Genomic DNA, 25,172 nt, shown 5'->3' with positions numbered 1-25,172 from the left:
TTGTGGTCATAATGCAATTCCAAGTCAGGAAGCCAAGTACAATGGTGTCACGTCAAACCAATTAAGGAGAAATGTGTTGTTCCCTCAGACTGAGTCAGTCCTAATGAAGTTTGTTATTGACATTCAGATTTGACTGTGGATCTGAACAGGCACGGGGCCCAAATCTGCCTGCTGGGGAGGCATGGCTGCCTACATTGATTGAGTGGAGCGAGGGTTTCTAAAACGGTGTGTGTGCGTGCGTGCTTGTGTGTGTGTGTGTTCCCGTCCAGGTGTGTGTGATGGGCGACTGTGTGGGAGGTGTGCTGTGCTTCGACGCCCTGTGTTTCAGCAGCAGCAGTAGTAGCAGTCAGAGGCAGCACAGCAGCCCCAGCAGCAGCAGGAACAACAGCACTGAGAGCCTCAAGGTAGGAGCATGACACATTACAACTCAATCAACATATACTCTAACATGTTCTGTAAAACTGCACTTTTAGATGCCCCTAAGACCATTTTAAATTGAGGCATTACAATTTCAGTTTGTGCTTTCTGTGCTATTCAACTATCTCCCCATGGCCTGTAGCTAGAATTGTGTAAGATCTTCTGTGTTCGGACAGCTTTCCTCTCAGACAATCTCTCCTTCCCCACGCTATCCTAGCCAAGACCTTGAAAATCCTCTCTCTCCGTCCTGAGCTGGCCTGTCTTTTCCTATTTGTTTACACCCAGTTAGTACTGCATGATCCCCGGGGCTGCTCTCTCTGTCCGAACCTCTCCACTCTCTCACCTCTCTCTCTCTCTCTCTCTCTCTCTATTCCTCTCTCTGTTCTCCTATTTCCTCTCTCTCTCTAACCTCAAATCTACTTTACCCACTACTACTCTCCTGTAGCCTCACACATAAAACAGGATCAATCTCTATCTGTAGTTAGCAAACATAGGTTACAAATACTTTTTAGCGTATTTCAATTACTTTCAGAGACATTTAAAATAAAGTAGTTGAATATTAAAATGTATTTGGAAATACACATGGAAAGTATTGGTATGTATTTGAAAAATACTCAAATACACAATACAAAGTGTATTTTAAAATGCAAATATTTAAATACTCCATGCATTTTAACCTGGGTCTGTTTGGTCCTAGGGGTATTTGAAATAATGTATTTGGAAACAAGTACTGTATTTTGACATACTGTAGTTTGAAATTGTAGGCTATTTATAGAAAATGATTTTAAAATAGTTTAAAATACTTCAAATAGAAGTAGTTGATTTGGCCACATTATTTGAAAAATAGTCATACACAGAAATATTTCAAGTACAAATACTCAAACGCACATGTATTTAAACCCAGGTCTGGTAGCTAGCCAGCTCCCACATTCTCCTATGTGCTGAGAAAGAGGGATTAGCAATGAGCTGCTCATTTGTGTTCAGTTATGGTATTTGAGTGTGAGTGAACGGTGAAGGCTTGTGTCCCACGCTCTCTTCCTCCCACGCAGGATGACCCTGAGGACAGCCCCTGTCACAGCCCCAGCCTGGGCCTCAGCTCCAGTAAGAGGCTGAGTAAGAGTAACATTGATATCTCGGCCCTGCCCAGCGATGGACACAGCCAAGCCAGACAGCCCCTCAGCAGGAAACAGAGTGACTCGTATGATGGAGACACATCTACTGGACAACACAGCTTCTTCAGCAGGTACTGTAGACAGAGAACATCACCCTGATGGAAGCTAATCCTTACCAAAACCCTTGCTTCATGTCCACACCCGGTTCAACCCTAACCCTTAACCATAACCCTAACCCTTGCTTCATGTCCACACCCGGCTCAACCCTAACCCTTAACCATAACCCTAACCCTTGCTTCATGTCCACACCCGGCTCAACCCTAACCCTTAACCATAACCCTAACCCTTGCTTCATGTCCACACCCGGCTCAACCCTAACCCTTAACCATAACCCTAACCCTTGCTTCATGTCCACACCCGGCTCAACCCTAACCCTTAACCATAACCCTAACCCTTGCTTCATGTCCACACCCGGCTCAACCCTAACCCTTAACCATAACCCTAACCCTTGCTTCATGTCCACACCCGGCTCAACCCTAACCCTTAACCATAACCCTAACCCTTGCTTCATGTCCACACCCGGCTCAACCCTAACCCTTAACCTTAACCCTAACCCTTGCTTCATGTCCACACCCGGCTCAACCCTAACTCTAATTTAAATTTCTATTGTCCTCCAAAAGTGTGGACAATACCTCCAAGAGTGCAATTCATGCACCATGGTTGGATTATGATGAGGTAGTAACAGTACTTTTCCCGTTGCTCATCTCAGTGATAGACACAGTGGGGATTATTCTGCCTTTTACATCTCTTGGCAAGGACTCTGTTGACATTCCGATTCAATGAAGATAAAGGTTAAATACTGTTGATACTCAGACTTTGGGAAAATCCCATAATAGTATACTCCTACCATCACATTCTTGGCATATACCACTGTCATTAGAGTCATATCTGAATACATGTTTTCTTATCACGCAGTTCCCTACCCAATGTTTATTCCAGACATTTCTAGTGACATTTTGAATGATGTGTGTATGAGTGCACGTCCATCCATCTATGTACTCAGTGGTGTGATGGGATAACCCAGAAGTACTGTAGCTATCTGGGCCTCAGCCAGGTTGTCATGGGATGTTCTATTTATGTGTCACACTGTCATCAATATGTCCCTTTCTACCTGCCTTTCTGCCTGTCTACCTGCCTGTCTGCCTGCCTGCCTTTCTGCCTTCCTTTCTGCCTGTCTACCTGCCTGCTTGTCCGCTTTTCTGCCTGCTACCTGCCTGTTTCTCTGCCGTCCTGCATGCCTGTCTGCTTGCCTTTCTGCCTGCCAGTCTGCTTGTCTGCCTGCTTGCCTTTCTGTCTATCTATATGCCTGCCGGCCTCCCTGTCTACCTGCCGGCCTGCTCTGGGCTATAAATAGCCTATTTGTGGCAGTGCCAGTGTGCATAGGAGACTGACTACTGCAGGTGAATGTCGCTATTGCTGGGTGGATGGGGAGCTCCCAGCTCTCTACCATGCTACCAATTAACCAGCACCAAGCAACCAGTGTTCCCATTCCAAATCACATGCTCCAGTGAGGCCCACGTCAGCGTAGTTAGTCATAGAAATAGCATTTTATTTGTATGGCTACAGTAGCCAGATCCCTGGCAACCTAAGCTGCATCCTAAATGGCACCATATTCCCTATTTAGTGCATTTATTTTGGGCCTCTGGTCAAAAGTAATGCACTATATAGGGAATAGGGTGCCCTACCATTGGCACCCTACTCAGTCAGAGATTTGACTTGTTCACACTGATTCTGCAGCGTGTCCATGGTGACGCACCTCTTATCGTCTTCTACCCCTGCTAGTTATTCTCTTCATTAAACCCCAGTCAGCTCAGCAGTGTGGAGGATGGAGGATGATGACATTTTGCCTGGCCCTTTCCACAGGGCATCACCGCCCGGTCACATGGAGGGCTCTGCTCCGGCTCAGTTTAGGTTATTATTAGAGCTGTGATTCCCAGGCATCAGCCCACTCCTCAGGGGCCTCTGGGAAGCCTGCATATCTCCGGGTCACCTGCCTGTCAGGAGCCTCTTTTTCCACCTCAACCAGGGGATTTCCCAGTAGGCCCTCTGCTAACAACGAAAGCCTTTTCTCCTTCTCCTCTGTTGAAGTCGTGATCGGTCAGAGAGTTTCTCTCTCTCTCTCTCTCGCTCTCGCTCTCGCTCTCGCTCTCGCTCTCGCTCTCGCTCTCGCTCGCTCGCTCTCGCTCTCGCTCTCGCTCGCATCAAAAACAAAGGACATGGTGATTGACTTTGGAAGGAACACTACCATGCACACACCATCACTGATAAAAGGTGAGCCTATCGAAATAGTGGAGGAGTACAAATACGGTGGTCTAGTCACAACCGGCTGTCCTGGGATCAGTGTACTGACGCTATTTTTAAGCAAGGCCAACAGAGAATGTATTTCCTACGGAAACTTCACTTTTTTAATGTTGATCGAACCATCATGGTTCTCTTTTATAAATCATTCATTGAGAGAATTCTATCCTACTGCTTGACCTCCTGGTTTGGGAATATCAAGGTTGCACAGAAAAATAGGTTGGGCAAGATAGTCAGGACATGCGGAAAAATCATAGGGCAGCAACAGCAAGAACTGTCAACTCTCTACCTGGGCAGAGCCCTTCATAAGGCAAATAAAATAGGGGTTGACTCCTCTCACTCACTCCACTCCGATTTCCAGCTCCTTCCCTCTAGCCTCAGGTACAGACTACCTAAGGTTAAAAAAAACAGGGCCAAGTACTGTTTTATTCAGAATGCAATTCTGCAGCATAACAAAATGTTGGACTAATTGCACTTTAGCACTTGCACTATGAATCTGTACTTACCCTGTAAATATCCTTTGCTATTTATTTTTATGTTTTATATGTGATATGTTCTATGACTGCTGCAAAATGAATTGACTCTCTGTGAACAAAGTTATCTGAATCTGTATCTCTCCATCTCTCTTTCCTTCACTCTCTCATTCCAACTCTATCTCTCTCTTTGCGAGATGACAGCCTATGGCGTTCAGACCCCAGCAGAAAGAGGTGGATTAATGGAGGGCAGGAAAGGAGGGCAGAAATTAGAGCAAGTGAGAGAGGCAGGCAGTAGGAAGACGAAAGACAAAGAGAGCAGCCGGCAATCCAAGGCAGATTGATTTTCCTTCTTGGGCTGGTCACAGACCATAATCCTTCTCTCTTAGTTTTGGCTGGACTGGAGGGTCAGGAGGTCTTCTACAGTTTCAGGGTGTGTAGATTTATAGCCAGGCAGTGGGTTTAAGGCTAGCTTGGCTGTTCAAACATCCGCAAGCCCCATCTGTCTCTCTGCTCTGCCAAAGAGAGAGGAGAGCTTTTCAGACTGAGTCAGAATGGTCAAGGGCCCTACTAAAGCCCCGGTCTCCTCTCCCAGATAACATATGCTTACCACACACATGCTCAACCAACCTGTTATTTTACCTGCCCACTCAGGACACACACAGTGGACTGAGTTGTCAGAATCCATTATACTGAGTGATTGAGATGCAGGCTTCTATTTAAATTTGAGTCAGCCTCCCTCGTCTCACTCTTTTGCAACATTCGTAGATTTGGTTTATCATTTTTCTCTCTACCTCTCTTCTCTTTCACCTCCCGCTCTCCTTCCATCCCTCCCACTGCACCTCCCTCTCGCCTTCCATCCCTCCCTCTGCACCTCCCTCTCTCCTTCCATCCCTCCCTCTGCACCTCCCTCTCTCATTCCATCCCTCCCTCTGCACCTCCCTCTCTCCTTCCATCCCTCCCTCTGCACCTCCCTCTCGCCTTCCATCCCTCCCTCTGCACCTCCCTCTCGCCTTCCATCCCTCCCTCTGCACCTCCCTCTCGCCTTCCATCCCTCCCTCTGCACCTCCCTCTCGCCTTCCATCCCTCCCTCTGCACCTCCCTCTCGCCTTCCATCCCTCCCTCTGCACCTCCCTCTCGCCTTCCATCCCTCCCTCTGCACCTCCCTCTCGCCTTCCATCCCTCCCTCTGCACCTCCCTCTCGCCTTCCATCCCTCCCTCTGCACCTCCCTCTCTCCTTCCTCTTCTACCAGTCTGATGCAGGAGGGGGTGGACCTGCGTCCCGGCAGCAGCAGTAGTCTGATTTTGAACCCAGGGAGGTTTGACTTTGAGGTCTCTGAATGTTTCCTGCTGGGCTGTCCACTGGGTCTGGTGCTGGCCATGAGACGCACGGTACTGCCTGCTGTCCAGGGTAGGTGTTAGAGAAACACACACACTTCTCACACTTCTCTGTGTCCAGGCAGTCCCTGATGCAACACCTTCCCCACAATGTTTAGCTACCTCTCTGATGGACCAGATCGATCTTCATACTTATTTTGCTTGAAAAGACCACTAGTTCATAATTCTACTACATACAGCAGATGCTGCTTTTTAGAGCCTTTCTAGACTACAAATATATGTATTTTTTATTTATTTATTAACCTATATTGAACTAGGCAAGTCAGTTTAGAACAAATTCTTATTTACAATGACGGCCTACCCAAAGGCAAAAGGCCTCCTGCGTGGACGGGGGCTGGGATTAAAAATAAAAAAGTATAAAATTAAAATAAAGGACAAAATACACATTACGACAAGGGAGACAACACTACAAAGAGAGACCTAAGACAACAACATAGCATGGCAGCAACACAGCATGGTAGCAATACAACATGACAACAACATGGTAGCAACACAACATGGCAGCAGCACAACATGGTAGCAGCACAAAACATGTTACAAACATTATTGGGCACAGACAACAGCAGAAAGTGCAAGAAGGTAGAGACAACAATATATCACGCAAAGTAGCCACAAGTGTCCATGATTGAGTCTTTGAATTAAGAGATTGAGATAAAACTGTCCAGTTTGAGTGTTAGTTGCAGCTCGTTCCAGTCGCTAGCTGCAGCAAACTGAAAAGACGAGCGACCCAGGGATGTGTGTGCTTTGGGGACCTTTAACAAAATGTGACTGGCAGAACGGGTGTTGTATGTGGAGGATGAGGGCTGCAGTAGGTATCTCAGATAGGGGGGAGTGAGGCCTAAGAGGGTTTTATAAATAAGCATCAACCAGTGGGTCTTGCAACAGGTATACAGAGATTACCAGTTTACAGAGGAGTATAGAGTGCGGTGATGTGTCCTATATGGAGCATTGGTGGCAAATCTGATGGCCAAATGGTCAAGAACATCTAGCCGCTCGAGAGCACCCTTACCTACCGATCTAAAAATGATGTCTCCGTAATCTAGTAGGATGGTCATCTGAATCAGGGTTAGTTTGGCAGCTGGGGTGAAAGAGGAGCGATTACGATAGAGGAAACCAAGTCTAGATTTAACTTAAGCCTGCAGCTTGGATATGTGCTAAGTGAAAGAGTGCATCGTCTAGCCATACTCCCAAGTACTTGTATGAGGTGACTACCTCAAACTCTAAACCCTCAGAGGTAGTAATCACACCTGTGGGGAGAGGGGCATTCTTCTTACCAAACCACATGATCTTTCTTTTGGAGGTGTTCAGAACAAGATGAAGAGGTCTTGTTGGATGAAGGGTCTTGTTGGACACTAAGAAATCTTTGTTGTAGAGCGTTTAACACAAAATCCGAGGAGGGGCCAGCAAAGTATAAGACTGTATCATCTGCATATAAATGGATGAGAGAGCTTCCTACTGCCTGAGCTATGTTGATGTAAATTGAGAAGAGTGTGGGGATACCTTTCCCACACATCACATTTCGTACACACAAGCCTTATAATTTATTACTTCACAGACTAAGCGTTCCCTAATCTCTGCTGTCTGCTGTCCTGTGTCCCTCAGTGAGTCAACTCCGTCCTGCCTGCACCCAGATCTTCAACCTGTTCTACCCCTCGGACCCCTCTGCCTCCAGACTGGAGCCTCTGCTGGAGCCCCTGTTCCACAAGCTGCCCCCCTTCCCCATGCCACGCTACCAGCGCTACCCCCTGGGAGACGGACGCTCCACACTTATAGGTGAGTCAGAGGGAAACCGTTAATAGAAAATCAATTAAACTAAGGAGGCGATACCGGCTTATTCTCTGTTATAATTGTATCGCTGTACTGTATTAATCATATTTTGGGGTTTGGGGTGAGGGTGGGCAGTCTATGTTTGTTTATCTTTGTTTTTCTATTTCTGTTTTTGGCCTGATATGGTTCTCAATCAGAGGCAGGTGTTAGTCATTGTCTCTGATTGGGAACCATATTTAGGTAGCCTGTTTTGTGTTGGATTTTGTGGGTGGTTATTTTCAGTCTTTGTGTGTCTGCACCAGACAGAACTGTTTCGTTTCGTGTTATTCTCGTTTATCGTTATTTTGTTTGTTTGTTTAACGTATTCTATTAAAATGGATACTTTTCATGCTGCGCCTTGGTCCTCCTCTCTTCCTCCATACGACGAACGTTACAGTTGTTTCTGCTATCTGGGACCAAAAGGCTCCTGAACGGCTTCTACCCCCAAGCCATAAGAAATGGCAACCTGAACAAATGTTTTCATTCTATACAGTATATTTTTTATTTTGGGGAGTAAATCAGCTTTAATATTGCAGATAGACTGTAGCTTCCTTCAATGTAATTATCTGCATCATTTCCAATCCACCATATATATTTTTTTCAATATATGTATAAAATATATATATATTTTTTAAATGGATTGTCCTTTATTATTTTCCCCTAACCCTACCACCCCTCCCCGAATTGGAGTAAACTAATGGACAACAACACTTAGGCTTCTACTTCCAGCTTATACATACTATATACATTTTACATACACAATGTATTTTACAATAGTTATCTTTTGTTTGTTTTTAGTCTCATCCTTCAGCTACCCTCAACCCCTCCCATCTATCTCTGAACACCATCCAGTTTTTATTTATATATGTATTTTTCAACTGATGTTTCACAAAAGTTATGAACCTTTCTATTCTCATAGTTTCTACAGATTGCAAATTAAAGAAACATTTTTATTATTATATTATTGATCAATTTATTATGACTTTTTAAATCACCCAGCAGTTCTATTTACAGATTTAACTCCAGGTAAATGTTGCAATTCTTCAGCTACATTCCTAAACCTGCGACTATTTGCATTGTAGTTTTTTTTGTGCACTGGACTCTATGCACACTCACTGGACTCTACCCACACACTCACTGGACTCACTGGACTCTACCCACACACTCACTGGACTCTATGCACACTCACTGGACTCTATGCACACTCACTGGACTCTACCCACACACTCACTGGACTCTACCCACACACTCACTGGACTCTACCCACACACTCACTGGACTCTACCCACACACTCACTGGACTCTACCCACACACTCACTGGACTCTACCCACACACTCACTGGACTCTACCCACACACTCACTGGACTCTACCCGCACACTCACTGGACTCTACCCGCACACTCACTGGACTCTACCCGCACACTCACTGGACTCTACCCGCACACTCACTGGACTCTACCCGCACACTCACTGGACTCTACCCGCACACTCACTGGACTCTACCCGCACACTCACTGGACTCTACCCGCACACTCACTGGACTCTACCCGCACACTCACTGGACTCTACCCGCACACTCACTGGACTCTACCCGCACACTCACTGGACTCTACCCGCACACTCACTGGACTCTACCCGCACACTCACTGGACTCTACCCGCACACTCACTGGACTCTACCCGCACACTCACTGGACTCTACCCGCACACTCACTGGACTCTACCCGCACACTCACTGGACTCTACCCGCACACTCACTGGACTCTACCCGCACACTCACTGGACTCTACCCGCACACTCACTGGACTCTACCCGCACACTCACTGGACTCTACCCGCACACTCACTGGACTCTACCCGCACACTCACTGGACTCTACCCGCACACTCACTGGACTCTACCCGCACACTCACTGGACTCTACCCGCACACTCACTGGACTCTACCCGCACACTCACTGGACTCTACCCGCACACTCACTGGACTCTACCCGCACACTCACTGGACTCTACCCGCACACTCACTGGACTCTACCCGCACACTCACTGGACTCTACCCGCACACTCACTGGACTCTACCCGCACACTCACTGGACTCTACCCGCACACTCACTGGACTCTACCCGCACACTCACTGGACTCTACCCGCACACTCACTGGACTCTACCCGCACACTCACTGGACTCTACCCGCACACTCACTGGACTCTACCCGCACACTCACTGGACTCTACCCGCACACTCACTGGACTCTACCCGCACACTCACTGGACTCTACCCGCACACTCACTGGACTCTACCCGCACACTCACTGGACTCTACCCGCACACTCACTGGACTCTACCCGCACACTCACTGGACTCTACCCGCACACTCACTGGACTCTACCCGCACACTCACTGGACTCTACCCGCACACTCACTGGACTCTACCCGCACACTCACTGGACTCTACCCGCACACTCACTGGACTCTACCCGCACACTCACTGGACTCTACCCGCACACTCACTGGACTCTACCCGCACACTCACTGGACTCTACCCGCACACTCACTGGACTCTACCCGCACACTCACTGGACTCTACCCGCACACTCACTGGACTCTACCCGCACACTCACTGGACTCTACCCGCACACTCACTGGACTCTACCCGCACACTCACTGGACTCTACCCGCACACTCACTGGACTCTACCCGCACACTCACTGGACTCTACCCGCACACTCACTGGACTCTACCCGCACACTCACTGGACTCTACCCGCACACTCACTGGACTCTACCCGCACACTCACTGGACTCTACCCGCACACTCACTGGACTCTACCCGCACACTCACTGGACTCTGCCCGCACACTCACTGGACTCTGCCCGCACACTCACTGGACTCTGCCCGCACACTCACTGGACTCTGCCCGCACACTCACTGGACTCTGCCCGCACACTCACTGGACTCTGCCCGCACACTCACTGGACTCTGCCCGCACACTCACTGGACTCTGCCCGCACACTCACTGGACTCTGCCCGCACACTCACTGGACTCTGCCCGCACACTCACTGGACTCTGCCCGCACACTCACTGGACTCTGCCCGCACACTCACTGGACTCTGCCCGCACACTCACTGGACTCTGCCCGCACACTCACTGGACTCTGCCCGCACACTCACTGGACTCTGCCCGCACACTCACTGGACTCTGCCCGCACACTCACTGGACTCTGCCCGCACACTCACTGGACTCTGCCCGCACACTCACTGGACTCTGCCCGCACACTCACTGGACTCTGCCCGCACACTCACTGGACTCTGCCCGCACACTCACTGGACTCTGCCCGCACACTCACTGGACTCTGCCCGCACACTCACTGGACTCTGCCCGCACACTCACTGGACTCTGCCCGCACACTCACTGGACTCTGCCCGCACACTCACTGGACTCTGCCCGCACACTCACTGGACTCTGCCCGCACACTCACTGGACTCTGCCCGCACACTCACTGGACTCTGCCCGCACACTCACTGGACTCTGCCCGCACACTCACTGGACTCTGCCCGCACACTCACTGGACTCTGCCCGCACACTCACTGGACTCTGCCCGCACACTCACTGGACTCTGCCCGCACACTCACTGGACTCTGCCCGCACACTCACTGGACTCTGCCCGCACACTCACTGGACTCTGCCCGCACACTCACTGGACTCTGCCCGCACACTCACTGGACTCTGCCCGCACACTCACTGGACTCTGCCCGCACACTCACTGGACTCTGCCCGCACACTCACTGGACTCTGCCCGCACACTCACTGGACTCTGCCCGCACACTCACTGGACTCTGCCCGCACACTCACTGGACTCTGCCCGCACACTCACTGGACTCTGCCCGCACACTCACTGGACTCTGCCCGCACACTCACTGGACTCTGCCCGCACACTCACTGGACTCTGCCCGCACACTCACTGGACTCTGCCCGCACACTCACTGGACTCTGCCCGCACACTCACTGGACTCTGCCCGCACACTCACTGGACTCTGCCCGCACACTCACTGGACTCTGCCCGCACACTCACTGGACTCTGCCCGCACACTCACTGGACTCTGCCCGCACACTCACTGGACTCTGCCCGCACACTCACTGGACTCTGCCCGCACACTCACTGGACTCTGCCCGCACACTCACTGGACTCTGCCCGCACACTCACTGGACTCTGCCCGCACACTCACTGGACTCTGCCCGCACACTCACTGGACTCTGCCCGCACACTCACTGGACTCTGCCCGCACACTCACTGGACTCTGCCCGCACACTCACTGGACTCTGCCCGCACACTCACTGGACTCTGCCCGCACACTCACTGGACTCTGCCCGCACACTCACTGGACTCTGCCCGCACACTCACTGGACTCTGCCCGCACACTCACTGGACTCTGCCCGCACACTCACTGGACTCTGCCCGCACACTCACTGGACTCTGCCCGCACACTCACTGGACTCTGCCCGCACACTCACTGGACTCTGCCCGCACACTCACTGGACTCTGCCCGCACACTCACTGGACTCTGCCCGCACACTCACTGGACTCTGCCCGCACACTCACTGGACTCTGCCCGCACACTCACTGGACTCTGCCCGCACACTCACTGGACTCTGCCCGCACACTCACTGGACTCTGCCCGCACACTCACTGGACTCTGCCCGCACACTCACTGGACTCTGCCCGCACACTCACTGGACTCTGCCCGCACACTCACTGGACTCTGCCCGCACACTCACTGGACTCTGCCCGCACACTCACTGGACTCTGCCCGCACACTCACTGGACTCTGCCCGCACACTCACTGGACTCTGCCCGCACACTCACTGGACTCTGCCCGCACACTCACTGGACTCTGCCCGCACACTCACTGGACTCTGCCCGCACACTCACTGGACTCTGCCCGCACACTCACTGGACTCTGCCCGCACACTCACTGGACTCTGCCCGCACACTCACTGGACTCTGCCCGCACACTCACTGGACTCTGCCCGCACACTCACTGGACTCTGCCCGCACACTCACTGGACTCTGCCCGCACACTCACTGGACTCTGCCCGCACACTCACTGGACTCTGCCCGCACACTCACTGGACTCTGCCCGCACACTCACTGGACTCTGCCCGCACACTCACTGGACTCTGCCCGCACACTCACTGGACTCTGCCCGCACACTCACTGGACTCTGCCCGCACACTCACTGGACTCTGCCCGCACACTCACTGGACTCTGCCCGCACACTCACTGGACTCTGCCCGCACACTCACTGGACTCTGCCCGCACACTCACTGGACTCTGCCCGCACACTCACTGGACTCTGCCCGCACACTCACTGGACTCTGCCCGCACACTCACTGGACTCTGCCCGCACACTCACTGGACTCTGCCCGCACACTCACTGGACTCTGCCCGCACACTCACTGGACTCTGCCCGCACACTCACTGGACTCTGCCCGCACACTCACTGGACTCTGCCCGCACACTCACTGGACTCTGCCCGCACACTCACTGGACTCTGCCCGCACACTCACTGGACTCTGCCCGCACACTCACTGGACTCTGCCCGCACACTCACTGGACTCTGCCCGCACACTCACTGGACTCTGCCCGCACACTCACTGGACTCTGCCCGCACACTCACTGGACTCTGCCCGCACACTCACTGGACTCTGCCCGCACACTCACTGGACTCTGCCCGCACACTCACTGGACTCTGCCCGCACACTCACTGGACTCTGCCCGCACACTCACTGGACTCTGCCCGCACACTCACTGGACTCTGCCCGCACACTCACTGGACTCTGCCCGCACACTCACTGGACTCTGCCCGCACACTCACTGGACTCTGCCCGCACACTCACTGGACTCTGCCCGCACACTCACTGGACTCTGCCCGCACACTCACTGGACTCTGCCCGCACACTCACTGGACTCTGCCCGCACACTCACTGGACTCTGCCCGCACACTCACTGGACTCTGCCCGCACACTCACTGGACTCTGCCCGCACACTCACTGGACTCTGCCCGCACACTCACTGGACTCTGCCCGCACACTCACTGGACTCTGCCCGCACACTCACTGGACTCTGCCCGCACACTCACTGGACTCTGCCCGCACACTCACTGGACTCTGCCCGCACACTCACTGGACTCTGCCCGCACACTCACTGGACTCTGCCCGCACACTCACTGGACTCTGCCCGCACACTCACTGGACTCTGCCCGCACACTCACTGGACTCTGCCCGCACACTCACTGGACTCTGCCCGCACACTCACTGGACTCTGCCCGCACACTCACTGGACTCTGCCCGCACACTCACTGGACTCTGCCCGCACACTCACTGGACTCTGCCCGCACACTCACTGGACTCTGCCCGCACACTCACTGGACTCTGCCCGCACACTCACTGGACTCTGCCCGCACACTCACTGGACTCTGCCCGCACACTCACTGGACTCTGCCCGCACACTCACTGGACTCTGCCCGCACACTCACTGGACTCTGCCCGCACACTCACTGGACTCTGCCCGCACACTCACTGGACTCTGCCCGCACACTCACTGGACTCTGCCCGCACACTCACTGGACTCTGCCCGCACACTCACTGGACTCTGCCCGCACACTCACTGGACTCTGCCCGCACACTCACTGGACTCTGCCCGCACACTCACTGGACTCTGCCCGCACACTCACTGGACTCTGCCCGCACACTCACACAAACCTACTTATATGAAGTAACCACAAATAATTACAATAATGTCACAACATCAACAACGGCATGTTAGCTGTTAGCACTCCCCACATTAGCAAACTGCTTACTGACAATATGTGTCATCATATTCAGAAGTCCCTGTCAGTTAGAAAACATGATGTTTAATTAGAGGGGAGGAATCTCATGGTGCATCAGTAGTTTGCGAGACTGGTGTTCAGCAAGGAGACACTTTCACACTCTCACAGTCCTACAGGGAATAGGGTGTCATTTGGGACACATCCACAGTCTCTCACAGCATTGCTGATTTTTAATTCCGCCACTAAATCCATTGATCAGGCTCATTCTTTCGCTCAGGCTCATGCTTTGATGCTGTCAAAGTATGAGTTAAATTAAAACACACACACACACACACACACACACTGAAACACTAATTTCCTTTGGTGCTATAATGTGGAAATTATTTCAAGCGATGGTGACATGGAGAAATGATCAAATCCTACTCCTATGGGTAAGGCTCTACCATCAATACCCATCCACATTGTGGAGGCTTTATTGTGATGAAGGGCAGTAATACAGAGAAAATAAGCTTTCTGTTGGTTGTTTTTCTATTGACTAAAATGCAACGATAATAGACAAACAGCCAATGCTCTGCAACTGTCAACTCCTGAGTTTGTATGGTTATGTTTTTCATATCGCACAGGAAGAGTTCAGTCCTTGCATTGCACTACAGCAATATTATACATACGCACATACACATACACACACATGCACACACCACACACACACACAGAGAGAACAGTATGCCTTTGAAGCCAGGCTGTAGTAAAGAGATGTTTCAAGGCCCCAGTATAATCATGAAAATCTCCTCCTTCTGTCCGCTGTCCACCACAACATTGGAGCTTTCATTCTTCTTAACTCCCCTCCATTTCCATACTGATGGTGGTACTGTGGTCCCTATCTATCTCCTGGTTCTCCTGGTGCCTTTACCAGCAGCATACCACCCTGCATACCACTGCTGGCTTGCTTCTGAAGCTAAGCAGGGTTGGTCCTGGTCAGTTTCTGGATGGGAGACCAGATGCTGCTGGAAAGTGGTGTTGGAGGGCCAGTAGGAGGCACCCTTTCCTCTGGTCTAAAAAAATATCCCAATATCCCAATGCCCCAGGGCAGTGATTGGGGACACTGCCCTGTGTAGGGTGCTGTCTTTCGGATGGGACGTTAAACGGGTGTCCTGACTCTCTGAGGTCATTAAAGATCCCATGGCACTTATCGTAAGAGTAGGGGTGTTAACCCCGGTGTCCTGGCTAAATTCCCAATCTGGCCCTCAAACCATCACGGTCACCTAATAAACCCTAGTTTACAATTGGCTCATTCATCCCCCTCTCCCCTGTAACTATTCCCCAGGTCGTTGCTGCAAATGAGAATGTGTTCTCAGTCAACATACCTGGTAAAATAAAGGATAAATAAAATAAAAAAATTAAAAAAATACCCGCCCTACCTACCTGCCCTCTCATCTGCCCTCCTCTCCCTCCTACCCCCCTGCCCTCTCCTCTCTCCCCTACCCACCTACCCTCACCTCTCCCCCCTCTCCTACCCACCTGCCTTCTCCTCTCACCCCTCTCCTACAGTACCTCCCTGCCCTCTCCTCTCACCCCTCTCCTACCTCCCTGTCATTACCTCTCCCCGCAGATACTGTCATCTCGCTCCCTATTTCTCTCTCTCACTCTGTCTTTCTCTATACCTCGCTCTCTCTCTGCATCTTGTCTCTCGTTCCCACCCTCTCTGTTTCACCTGCAGATTCTGCCTTACTTTCTTTCAAACATTTTATTTTATATTTTGCATTAAATGACAGTCAACAACATTCAGAGGATTCTGTCTTTCTCTCATCTCAACTCAATTCAATTCAAGGGGCGTTATTGGCATGGGAAACATATGTTAACATTGCCAAAGCAAGTGAGGTAGATAATATACAAAAGTGAAATAAACAATAAAAATGAACAGTAAACATTACACTCACAGAAGTTCCAAAAGAATAAAGACATTACAAATGTCATATGTATATATACAGTGTTGTAACGATGTATAAATGGTTGATGTACAAAAGGGAAAATTCAGTTGAAGTCGGAAGTTTACATTCACTTAGGTCATTAACTCGTTTTTCAACCACTCCACAAATTTCTTGTTAACAAAATTTAGTTTTGGCAAGTCGGTTAGGACATCTACTTTGTGCATGACACAAGTAATTTGTCCAACAATTGTTAACAGACAGATTATTTCACTGTATCACAATTCCAGTGGGTCAGAAGTTTACATACACTAAGTTGACTGTGCCTTTAAACACTTTGGAAAATTCCAGCAAATTATGTCATGGTTTTAGAAGCTTCTGATAGGCTAATTGACATAATTTGAGTCAATTGGAGGTGTACCTGTGGATGTATTTCAAGGCCTATCTTCAAACTCAGTGCCTCTTTGCTTGACATCATGGGAAAATCAAAAGAAATCAGCCAAGACCTCAGAAAAACAATTGTAGGGCTAAGGTTCACCTTCCAACAGGACAACAGCGCTAAGCACAAAGCCAAGACAATGCAGGAGTGGCTTCGGGACAAGCCTCTGAATGTCCTTGAGTGGCCCAGCCAGAGCCCGGACTTCAACCCAAACATCTCTGGTGTCAGAGTCTAGGTGAAAACCGATCCACAACAACCAGGATCGTGGTGTTTCCCTGTGACGGAGGAAGATCCGTCACGAAATCCACCGATAGGTGTGACCACGGCCGTTGTGAAACGGGTAATTTCCCTCTGGGCAGGTGTCTAGGTGCCTTGCACTGGGCGCACACCGAGCAGGAGGAAACATAAACCCTCACGTCCTTAGCTAAAGTGGACCACCAGTTCTTCCCACTAAGACAGCGCACCGTCCGACCTATACCAGGATGACCAGAGGAGGGTGACGTGTGGGCCCAACAGATCAAACAATCGCGGACATCAGACGGAACATACAGACGCCCAACTGGACACTGGTTGGGAGTGGGCTCTGTACGTAACGCCCGTTCGATGTCCCCGTCCACCTCCCAAACCACCGGTGCCACCAGGCAAGAAGCAGGAAGTATGGGAGTGGGATCCGTGGACTGCTCCTCTGTGTCATACATCCGGGACAGTGTGTCTGCCTTAGCGTTCTGGGAACCTGGTCTGTAGGAAAGGGTGAAAACAAAACGGGTGAAAAACATGGCCCACCTTGCCTGACGAGGGTTCAGTCTCCTCGCCGCCCAGATGTACTCCAGATTGCGGTGGTCAGTCCAAATGAGGAAAGGGTATTTAGCCCCCTCAAGCCAATGCCTCCACGCCTTCAGAGCCTTGACAACAGCCAACAGCTCCCGATCACCCACATCATAGTTTCGTTCCGCCGGGCTGAGCTTCTTCGGGAAAAAAGCACCGGGGCGGAGCTTTGGTGGCGTACCCGAGAGCTGAGACAGCACAGCTCCTATCCCAGCCTCGTACGCGTCCACCTCTACTATAAATTCCATAGAGGGATCAGGATGAGCCAGCACGGGAGCCGAGGTTGTAACGGCTGTCGTCGGTGGAAGAAGGTGAGGACCAAGGTGCATCGTGGTAAGTGTTCATGATATTTAATAATAAACAAAAACTGAACACTGAATAACAAAACAACAAAGAAACAACCGAAACAGTTCTGGTGCAGACACACAAAGACTGAAAATACCCACAAAACCCAACAGAAAACAGGCTACCTAAATATGGTTCCCAATCAGGGACAACGATTGACAGCTGCCTCTGATTGAGAACCATATCAGGCCAAACACAGAAATAGAAAATCATAGAAAAACTAACATAGACAACCCACCCAACTCACGCCCTGACCATACTAAAACAAAAGACAAAACAAAGGAACTAAGGTCAGAACGTGACAGAGGTAAACAGAGCCTTCAGGTGACCAAAAGCCTGTCCCCCGCAGCTGACCACTGCAGTCGCACCGGTCCCCCCTTTAGCAAAGAGGTAATGGGAGCCGCCACCTGACCAAAGCCCCGGATAAACCGCTGCACCTCCTTTACCGTGGTTGGAGTCGGCCAATTATGCATGGCTAAAATGCGGTCGTTCTCCATCTCCACCCCTGTCGCGGACAGGCGGTACCCTAGGAAGGAGACGGACTGTTGGAAGAACAGACATTTCTCAGCCTTGACGTACAGGTCATGCTCCAACAGTCGACCAAGCACCTTGCGCACCAGGGACACATCCTCGGCGAGTGTAGCTGAGTATATTAGAATGTCATCTATATACACCACTACATCCTGCCCGTGCAGGTCCCTGAAAATCTCGTCTACAACGGATTGAAAGACTGATGGAGCATTCATCAACCCGTACGGCATGACAAGGTATTCATAGTGCCCAGAGGTGGTACTAAGCACTCCTGAGATCCAATTTTGTGAAGAAGCACACCCTGTGCAATGACTCTGTCACACTGGCTATGAGAGGCAGCGGGTAACTGTACTTCACTGTGATCTGATTTATACCTCGATAGTCAATACACGGGTGTAAACCTCCATCCTTCTTCTTCACAAAATAAACTCGAGGAGGCAGGTGAAGTGGAATGCCAAATGTATCCCTGCCCAGAGATTCGGAGACATATGTTTCCATAGCCGCCGTCTCCTCCTGTGACAAAGGATACACGTGACTCCTGGGAAGTGCTCCGTCTACCAGGAGATTTGTCGCACAATCCCCCCCGTCGATGGGGTGGTAATTGAGTCGCCTTCTTTTTACAGAAGGCGAGAGCCAAATTGGCATATTCAGGGGGGATGTGCATGGTGGAGACCTGGTTTGGACTCTCCACCGTAGTTGCACATATGGAAACACCTACACACCTCCCTGAGCACTGACGTGACCATCCCTTGAGAGCCCCCTGTTTCCACGAAATAGTGGGGTCATTATCGGCCAACCAGGGACGCCCCAACACCACAGGAAATGCAGGTGAATTGATCAGAAAGAGACTAGTTCTCTCCTTATGATCCCCCTGCGTTATCAAACTTAGTGGAGCTGTGACCTCCCTGATCAGTCCGGACCCTAAAGGACGACTATCTAAGGCATGTACAGGGAAGGGCACATCAACAGGAACAATAGAGATCCCTAATCTAATTGCAAATGAACGATCAATAAAGTTCCCAGCTGCACCTGAATCTACTAGCGCCTTATGCTGGGAATGCGGGGAACACTCAGGAATTTTTATATATACACACATGTGCGAAACAGGAAGCTCTGGGTGAGTCGGGTGCCTACTCACCTGGGATGATCCACCAGTGCCCTGCCTGCTGCCTCGACTCCCTGGAGAACCTCCCCAGCACCGACCAGCAGTGTGTCCTCTGCGGCCACAGGTGGTGCAGGGAATGGCCCCCCCTCCGGTCCCCCTCATAGCAGCACCTCCTAGCTCCATTGGTGTCGGATCTGAGGTGCTGGGGGATGGAACTGACGGACCCCGATCCGGACGTCCGCGGGAGGCCAACAGGTTATCCAGCCTGATGGATAGGTCCACCAGCTGGTCAAAGGTAAGGGTGGTGTCCCTGCAGGCTAGCTCCCTACGAACGTCCTCGCGTAGACTACACATGTAGTGGTCGATCAGGGCCCGCTCACTCCATCCCGAGCCGGCGGACAGAGTTCGAAAGTCCAGAGCGAAGTCTTGTGCGCTGCTCATCCCCTGTCTGAGATGATACAAGCGTTCCCCCGCCGCTCTCCCTTCAGGTGGATGATCGAAAACCACCCGGAAGCAGCGGGTAAAATCCTCATAATTGTCCAACGTCGGTCCTTCCCTTCCCCAGACTGCGTTGGCCCATTCGAGTGCTCTACCAGTCAGACAGGAGATGAGGGCGTTTACACTCTCACATCCCGAAGGAGCTGGGTGAACGGTTGCCAGGTAGAGCCCCTGCTGGAGTAGGAACCCCTGGCACCCGGCAGCCGTTCCATCGTATACCCCCGGGAGCGCGAGCCGAATCCCACTGGATCCAGGGGAAGGATGGGTGGACAGCGGTGTGGGTTGTTGTGGGAGCTGGGGTGATGATGATGGGGTTGCTGGAAAAAACCCTCTCTCCCATCGCTCCATGGCTTGCAGCACGCGATGCATGGCCCTGCCGAGACTTTTTAACATAGTCGCGTGCTGCTGGACGCGCTCCTCCATAGGTAGAGGAGGGCTGTGTGCTCCTGCTGACTCCATTATATGGTGCGTGTTTCTGTCAGCGTCTAGGTGATGTGGGTAAGGCGGAGTCAGGCGCAGGACACAGAGATGAGTAATAATTGTAACTTTACCCAAAAATAATCTTCCAACAAGGAGAACAAAAATCCAGAATCACATAAACGAGACAACTGACAACAATAAACACGCACAAAACCATGATGGCTCCAGAGGGTTAAATAGGGAAATAATTCAAACGTAATGGGAACCAGGTGTGTACAATACAGACAAAACAAATGGAAAAAGAAATGTAGATCGGTGGAGGCTAGAAAGCCGGTGACGTCGACCGCCCGAACAAGGAGAGGCACCAACTTCGGTGGAAGTCGTGAGATCTGGAGAGACCTGACAATAGTTGTGCAGCATCGCTCCCCATCCAACCTAACACAGCTTTAGAGTCCGGTTGGTTCATCCTTGGGAGCAATTTCCAAACGCCTGAAGGTACCACGTTCATCTGTATAAACAATAGTACGCAAGTATAAACACCATGGGACCACGCAGCCGTCATACCACTCAGGAAGGAGACGCGTTCTGTCTCCTAGAGATGAACGTACTTTGGTGTGAAAAGTGCAAATCAATCCCAGAACAGGGGAGCACGGGGGTGGCAGCATCATGTTGTGGGGGTGCTTTGCTGCAGGGTGGGCTGGTGCACTTCACAAAATAGATGGCATCATGAGGGAGGGAAATTATGTGGATATATTGAAGCAACATCTCAAGTCATCAGTCAGGAAGTTAAAGATTGGTCGCAAATGGGTCGTCCAAATGGACAATGACCCCAAGCATACTTCCAAAGTTGTGGCAAAATGGCTTAAGGACAACAAAGTCAAGGTATTGGAGTGGTCATCATAAAGTCCTGACCTCAATCCTATAGAAAATTTGTGGGCAGAACTGAAAAATCGTGTTCAAGCAAGGAGGCCTACAAACCGGTCTCAGTTACACCAGCTCTGTCAGGAGGAATGGGTCAAAATTCACCCAACTTATTGTGGGAAGCTTGTGGAAGACTACCTGAAATGTTTGACCCAAGTTAAACAATTTAAAGGCAATGCTACCAAATACTAATTGAGTGTATGTAAACTTCTGACCCACTTGGAATGTGATGAAAGAAATATAATCTGAAATAAATAATTCTCTCTACTATTATTCTGACATTACACATTCTTAAAATAAAGTGGTGATCCTAACTGACCTAAGACAGGGAATTTTTTCTAGGTTTTAATGTCAGGAATTGTGAAAAAAGGAGTTTAAATGTATTTGGCAAATGTGTATGTAAACTTCCCAACTTCAACTGTAAATAACCATAAAAATGGGTTGTTTTTACAGTGGTGTTTGTTCTTCACTGGTTGACCTTTTCTTCTGGCAACAGGTCACAAATCTTACTGCTGTGATGGCACACTGTGGTATTTCACCCAGTAGATATGGGAGTTTATCAAAATTGTGTTTGTTTACGAATTCTTTGTAGGTCTGTGTAATCTGAGGGAAATATGTGTCTCGAATATGGTCATACATTTACATTTACATTTAAGTCATTTAGCAGACGCTCTTATCCAGAGCGACTTACAAATTGGTGCATTCACCTTATGATATCCAGTGGAACAACCACTTTACAATAGTGCATCTAACTCTTTTAAGGGGGAGGGGGGGGTTAGGAGGATTACTTTATCCTATCCTAGGTATTCCTTAAAGAGGTGGGGTTTCAGGTGTCTCCGGAAGGTGGTGATTGACTCCGCTGACCTGGCGTCGTGAGGGAGTTTGTTCCACCATTGGGGTGCCAGAGCAGCGAACAGTTTTGACTGGGCTGAGCGGGAACTGTACTTCCTCAGAGGTAGGGAGGCGAGCAGGCTAGAGGTGGATGAACGCAGTGCCCTTGTTTGGGTGTAGGGCCTGATCAGAGCCTGAAGGTACGGAGGTGCCGTTCCCCTCACAGCTCCGTAGGCAAGCACCATGGTCTTGTAGCGGATGCGAGCTTCAACTGGAAGCCAGTGGAGAGAGCGGAGGAGCGGGGTGACGTGAGAGAACTTGGGAAGGTTGAACACCAGACGGGCTGCGGCGTTCTGGATGAGTTGTAGGGGTTTAATGGCACAGGCAGGGAGCCCAGCCAGCAGCGAGTTGCAGTAATCCAGACGGGAGATGACAAGTGCCTGGATTAGGACCTGCGCCGCTTCCTGTGTGAGGCAGGGTCGTACTCTGCGAATGTTGTAGAGCATGAACCTACAGGAACGGGTCACCGCCTTGATGTGAGTTGAGAACGACAGGGTGTTGTCCAGGATCACGCCAAGGTTCTTAGCGCTCTGGGAGGAGGACACAATGGAGTTGTCAACCGTGATGGCGAGATCATGGAACGGGCAGTCCTTCCCCGGGAGGAAGAGCAGCTCCGTCTTGCCGAGGTTCAGCTTGAGGTGGTGATCCGTCATCCACACTGATATGTCTGCCAGACATGCAGAGATGCGATTCGCCACCTGGTTATCAGAGGGGGGAAAGGAGAAGATTAATTGTGTGTCGTCTGCATAGCAATGATAGGAGAGGCCATGTGAGGATATGACAGAGCCAAGTGACTTGGTGTATAGCGAGAATAGGAGAGGGCCTAGAACAGAGCCCTGGGGGACACCAGTGGTGAGAGCACGTGGTGCGGAGACAGATTCTCGCCACGCCACCTGGTAGGAGCGACCTGTCAGGTAGGACGCAATCCAAGCGTGGGCCGCGCCGGAGATGCCCAGCTCGGAGAGGGTGGAGAGGAGGATCTGATGGTTCACAGTATCAAAGGCAGCCGATAGGTCTAGAAGGATGAGAGCAGAGGAGAGAGAGTTAGCTTTAGCAGTGCGGAGCGCCTCCGTGACACAGAGAAGAGCAGTCTCAGTTGAATGACTAGTCTTGAAACCTGACTGATTTGGATCAAGAAGGTCATTCTGAGAGATAGCAGGAGAGCTGGCCAAGGACGGCACGTTCAAGAGTTTTGGAGAGAAAAGAAAGAAGGGATACTGGTCTGTAGTTGTTGACATCGGAGGGATCGAGTGTAGGTTTTTTCAGAAGGGGTGCAACTCTCGCTCTCTTGACGACGGAAGGGACGTAGCCAGCGGTCAAGGATGAGTTGATGAGCGAGGTGAGGTAAGGGAGAAGGTCTCCGGAAATGGTCTGGAGAAGAGAGGAGGGGATAGGGTCAAGCGGGCAGGTTGTTGGGCGGCCGGCCGTCACAAGACGCGAGATTTCATCTGGAGAGAGAGGGGAGAAAGAGGTCAAAGCACAGGGTAGGGCAGTGTGAGCAGAACCAGCGGTGTCGTTTGACTTAGCAAACGAGGATCGGATGTCGTCGACCTTCTTTTCAAAATGGTTGACGAAGTCATCCGCAGAGAGGGAGGAGGGGGGAGGAGGGGGAGGAGGATTCAGGAGGGAGGAGAAGGTGGCAAAGAGCTTCCTAGGGTTAGAGGCAGATGCTTGGAATTTAGAGTGGTAGAAAGTGGCTTTAGCAGCAGAGACAGAAGAGGAGAATGTAGAGAGGAGGGAGTGAAAGGATGCCAGGTCCGCAGGGAGGCGAGTTTTCCTCCATTTCCGCTCGGCTGCCCGGAGCCCTGTTCTGTGAGCTCGCAGTGAGTCGTCGAGCCACGGAGCAGGAGGGGAGGACCGAGCCGGCCTGGAGGATAGGGGACATAGAGAGTCAAAGGATGCAGAAAGGGAGGAGAGGAGGGTTGAGGAGGCAGAATCAGGAGATAGGTTGGAGAAGGTTTGAGCAGAGGGAAGAGATGATAGGATGGAAGAGGAGAGAGTAGCAGGGGAGAGAGAGCGAAGGTTGGGACGGCGCGATACCATCCGAGTAGGGGCAGTGTGGGAAGTGTTAGATGAGAGCGAGAGGGAAAAGGATACAAGGTAGTGGTCGGAGACTTGGAGGGGAGTTGCAATGAGGTTAGTGGAAGAACAGCATCTAGTAAAGATGAGGTCAAGCGTATTGCCTGCCTTGTGAGTAGGGGGGGAAGGTGAGAGGGTGAGGTCAAAAGAGGAGAGGAGTGGAAAGAAGGAGGCAGAGAGGAATGAGTCAAAGGTAGACGTGGGGAGGTTAAAGTCACCCAGAACTGTGAGAGGTGAGCCATCCTCAGGAAAGGAACTTATCAGGGCGTCAAGCTCATTGATGAACTCTCCAAGGGAACCTGGAGGGCGATAAATGATAAGGATGTTAAGCTTGAAAGGGCTGGTAACTGTGACAGCATGGAATTCAAAGGAGGCGATAGACAGATGGGTCAGGGGAGAAAGAGAGAATGTCCACTTGGGAGAGATGAGGATCCCAGTGCCACCGCCCCGCTGACCAGAAGCTCTCGGGGTGTGCGAGAACACGTGGGCAGACGAGGCGAGAGCAGTAGGAGTAGCAGTGTTGTCAGTGGTAATCCATGTTTCCGTCAGTGCCAAGAAGTCGAGGGACTGGAGGGACGCATAGGCTGAGATGAACTCTGCCTTGTTGGCCGCAGATCGGCAGTTCCAGAGGCTGCCGGAGACCTGGAACTCCACGTGGGTCGTGCGCGCTGGAACCACCAGGTTAGAATGGCAGCGGCCACGCGGTGTGAAGCGTTTGTATGGTCTGTGCAGAGAGGAGAGAAGAGGGATAGACAGACACATAGTTGACAGGCTACAGAAGAGGCTACGCTAATGCAAAGGA

General features: G+C 51.0%; 1 protein-coding gene across 3 annotated transcripts in view; it reads left to right on the top strand.

The window, feature by feature from the left end:
- LOC139548773 (membrane-associated phosphatidylinositol transfer protein 3-like) overlaps nucleotides 1-25,172 on the top strand; it is a 190,908-nt gene that overhangs the window by 86,254 nt on the left and 79,482 nt on the right. For all 3 annotated transcript variants that reach the window (XM_071358600.1, XM_071358599.1, XM_071358601.1), the window contains 4 exons: nucleotides 270-404; nucleotides 1,467-1,660; nucleotides 5,614-5,771; nucleotides 7,361-7,531. In XM_071358600.1, the coding sequence (XP_071214701.1) occupies nucleotides 270-404; nucleotides 1,467-1,660; nucleotides 5,614-5,771; nucleotides 7,361-7,531 (658 nt within the window). The remainder of the gene's footprint in view (nucleotides 1-269; nucleotides 405-1,466; nucleotides 1,661-5,613; nucleotides 5,772-7,360; nucleotides 7,532-25,172) is intronic.

This window comes from Salvelinus alpinus, chromosome 22, assembly GCF_045679555.1.
Source record: "Salvelinus alpinus chromosome 22, SLU_Salpinus.1, whole genome shotgun sequence".
NCBI classification, from domain to species: Eukaryota; Metazoa; Chordata; class Actinopteri; order Salmoniformes; family Salmonidae; genus Salvelinus; species Salvelinus alpinus.
The sequence above is the reverse complement of the archived record's forward strand: the minus strand, read 5'-3'. Positions and strand labels throughout refer to the sequence as shown.